Below are 3,815 nucleotides of genomic sequence, written 5' to 3'. Positions count from 1 at the left end.
CTCATAATAACAATTTTTAAAAAAGAAATAAGTGAGTAATAAAACCTACTTATGTAACTCTAGGTGTATTTATGGTGGCTTTTGGTAGAAGAACACTGACAAATGAAATGGTCACATTCTCCAAATTCCTGTCACTGTCATATTACCAATCACTGCCTTGAGTATCAAAGCAGATAAAAAAAACTCATGAATCACTGATATTTATGAATAACTTAATAGAAGAAAGGGAAAATTATTATTTTAGAATGTTAATGAATAAAAGAAATGACAGAATTAGAAAATCACAAATTTGTTAAAAAAATCTCAGAGCAAAAGCTGCTGAATCTCACAAGACTAGTCACACTGCATACCTTTGAACTTCTGGACACATCTTCTTAATTCCATCTCATTGTGAGCTGGGTACATCATTTCTAGGAGACACTGGTCATAGGTGGAATCTATGGCTAATACTTCCAAAGTACCTCCCTGCTCATAATGATATTTGCTTCCTTCCAGGGAAGTGCCAAGATCTCAGGCTTGAAAGTCAGTGTCCTTGTATCTTCTGGTGTCTAGTCCTGCCTGTGGAGGAAACAGGGATTGCATCACCATATACTCCCATAAACCATTTGTATTTTTCAAGATGTGTTCATGCATGCACTTGAGATTAATATTTTTGTAGCATCCCTATTTCAATAAGAGACCTTTTTCTGGGGTGAATAGTTCATCCACACTCCATTGGCATAGATGGTCAGAACAGTCATTAGAGAACTGAGCTTCCCTCCAGGATTGTCTTGAACTAAGTTTTGGAGACTGCAGGTCACGATTCCCACTTAGAGAAAATTCCTGTTGCAGGTCTTCCTGGAGCTTGGCCACTGCCTCCAGCAAGCATCTCACCAGAGAGAGGAGAGGTCCCTGTCTCTGTTAACCACATTGATTTCCATCTTATTTCATTTTTCAGGAACCTGGCAGGACTAGCAACAGGCAAGCAGGAAGTCCAGTATGAGTTGGAGAAGCAGCCAGACTCTCGGGCAGCCACCCCATGGCCAGTCGGCCTTGGGAGGCGTAGGCTCCTAGGCTTTCAGTCTGCCATAGTGGGGAGGAAGAGGGAGGAGAAGGAGCTGGGTAAGGAGGACTAAGGGTAAGACTAACACAGGCAGCGCCACAGTCCACTGCGCCCATGGCTCAGTGCAGGCTCCAAACCCTTCTCTGGTCAATGCGTTTTCTGCACGCCCCGCCCCCTCCGGGTAGCCTGCTCCTCTAGAAGGGGAACCAGGGAACCGAGCCCATCGCTCGCCCCAAGCAGCCAGGCTCCTCCCGCTTGCACTGGGGCCAAGCCAAGTCCCCTGTCCTACACTGCTGGCTACATGAGGCTCGACTTGCATCTGCTTGGCTCCTCTTTGTGACCAGAACCCGGACTTAGACTTTTTTTTTTAAACAATTGGAATATCACAGGCTTTATTTTGCATTTATAAATAGTTCTGGCTGTCAGGGTGAGATACGGAATGCAAGCTTTATCTCCACGTCGGCTTTTTTTTTATCTGTGTTGTGTGTGGGGGTGGGGATGGAGGTGGGGACCTTGGGTTGGACTCAGAGCTTCATGCTCTTTCTTGGCTTGCTTGCATATCCAAGCTCTTCCACTTGACCTTAATGTCATGCTTGCTAACGGGTTAACTGGAGACCGGAGGCTTGTGAATTCTTCTTCCCCATCCCTTTGGACAGCCTTTAAAGCAGGATCTTCCCATCTTAGCCTCCTGATTAGCTAGGATTGCAGGCGTGCAACCACTGGCCCAGCGCCCTGCTCAGCGAGCTCCTTTGACTCCCAGGTGCGCGCGTGTTGATCAGCGTTGCTTGCGCACGAATGTTCTGTCAACTACCGTTGATAGTTTCAATACCACAGAGCATCGCTGTTAGGATGTTGTGTGTGAGATGAAGTTGGCTAACTTAGAAATGCTTGTGTTGGGTTTCAAGGGAAGTGAAAGGCCTCCAGGGAAGGAAGGGATCTCTAAGATTCGTAGCTTCAGCCATGAAGAAAATATTTGGCTTTGGGATTAAGGAGAGGACACCTTTGGGCTTCTGCGATGGCAATAAGAGTACCTCCCTGCAATCTGGGAATGAAAATATTGATAGCCACTATTGGCGAAATTTCTATGCCAAATACAAACCTAAGGAAAAGCTGCACAAGGCTGCAAGCACAGGGAAAGTAGAGAAATTGGTATCTATCCTTGATAGTGGGAAAATCCATGTGGATAACAGAGACAAGAAGAACAGGTAATAGGGCCTGCTAAGGAGGGTACGAGCTGGGGGAGTGGGTGGTGGTTAGTGGGAGGAAGAATACAGGGGTGGGTTGACTTCCCACTGCAGGCTCTTTAGCACACACTTGCACAGCTATGTGAGGGTCTAGCACCCAGACTATCTTTCTGAACAGCAGAACAAGATCAAAGCTTTCCTAGTTTTCCCATCCTTACAATCACCGTCTTTCAATGACTTAAAACTGTCTTAACTAACACAGTTAAGTACAAGTAAGAGTTTAGTTTTATGTATGCATTTTAATGGTTTTTAACCATAATAGAAAAGTAAATGAAATATGAATCCTAATGCATCCACTTCACACCTAAAAATTCTTCAAATAATATTCATCAGCATTTTTACAACAGTGTATATCCATGTCTATGTGTCCTCTACTGTTTGGAGGGGGCTAAGAAAGAAACTTTGAGATAGAACGATGGCGCTTCCTCTTGCACTGAGAGCAGTGGGTACCTGATCAGCCTCTGCCACTAGCCATTGTTGTGTCTGGGGTGGTCCTGGGCCCTGAGACTGTCAGGTAGGATGTTGATAGTGGCCCAAATGCTAATTGTTACTCAATGGACCCTGTTTAAATGGTACCTACTAACGCTCAAAGTCTTGTGTCTAGTCCCTGGCTCCAAGGTTTTATGTATTTATATCATTGTTGTTGTTGGTGTGTGTGTGTGTGTGTGTGTGTGCTGGTTCTAGGCTTACACTCAGGGCCCAGTCGTTAGCTTTATCTTCTCAAGACTGGGGCTCTACCAGTTGAATCACAGCTCCACTTCTTTCAGCTTTTTGGTGGTTAATTGGAGATAAGACTCTCACACTTTTCTACCTGTGCTGGCTTGCAACTGCAAGCTTCAGATTTCAGCCTTCTGAGTACCTAGGATTACAGGTATGAGCCACTTGCACCCAGCAAGGCTCCATGTTTTTGAGTAGGAAGATTCAATAATTGCCAAATGTGAGCTCTTTATGTGCTTATTAATTTTACATGAACCAAAAAAATGTTTGAATAAATTTACATTCACCTTTTGAAGTATCAAAATATGTGACTAGTTTTTACATAGGAATCAATTCGCCATAGCCCAAAAGAGATCAAAGCAGAAAACAATAGAAAATCTATACTACTGTCATAGTATTTTTAGGAAAGGGAGATTTATTCATGAATGAAATGACTTAACTGGAGAAAATGACTAGATTTTTATGATTGAAAATAACTCCCTAAAGAAAGATAAATATTTTAAGTAATACAAAATAAGTAGTGGAGCAAAAAGAAAAGTCAATTTATACAATTTTATGTTGTGAAAGAACTTCTTATAACTGTCCTCAAAAGAAAGTATTTCTTTTGGCTTCCCTCCCACTCCCATTCCTTCCACTGGCAGATGAATAACACACTTAATAACCACACCCAGGCCAGGTGCCAGTGGCTCACACATATAATCCTAGCTACTCAGGAGGCTGAGATCTGAGGATCATGGTTCAAAGCCAGCCTGGGCAGGAAAGTCTGGGAGACTCTTATCTCCAATAAACCACAGAAAACCAGAAGTGGCGCT

The 3,815-nt window shown here is 43.5% G+C and overlaps 1 protein-coding gene across 1 annotated transcript in view; it reads left to right on the top strand.

The window, feature by feature from the left end:
- Positions 1–2,002: 2,002 nt before the first annotated feature.
- LOC105998347 (POTE ankyrin domain family member C-like) overlaps positions 2,003–3,815 on the top strand; it is a 128,709-nt gene continuing 126,896 nt past the window's right edge. Inside the window, exon 1 of the mRNA XM_013033031.1 lies at positions 2,003–2,247. Within this exon, the coding sequence (XP_012888485.1) occupies positions 2,003–2,247 (245 nt within the window). The remainder of the gene's footprint in view (positions 2,248–3,815) is intronic.

The sequence above is a fragment of the Dipodomys ordii genome, unplaced genomic scaffold (genome assembly GCF_000151885.1).
Source record: "Dipodomys ordii isolate 6190 unplaced genomic scaffold, Dord_2.0 Scaffold162, whole genome shotgun sequence".
NCBI lineage: Eukaryota > Metazoa > Chordata > Mammalia > Rodentia > Heteromyidae > Dipodomys > Dipodomys ordii.
The sequence above is the reverse complement of the archived record's forward strand: the minus strand, read 5'-3'. Positions and strand labels throughout refer to the sequence as shown.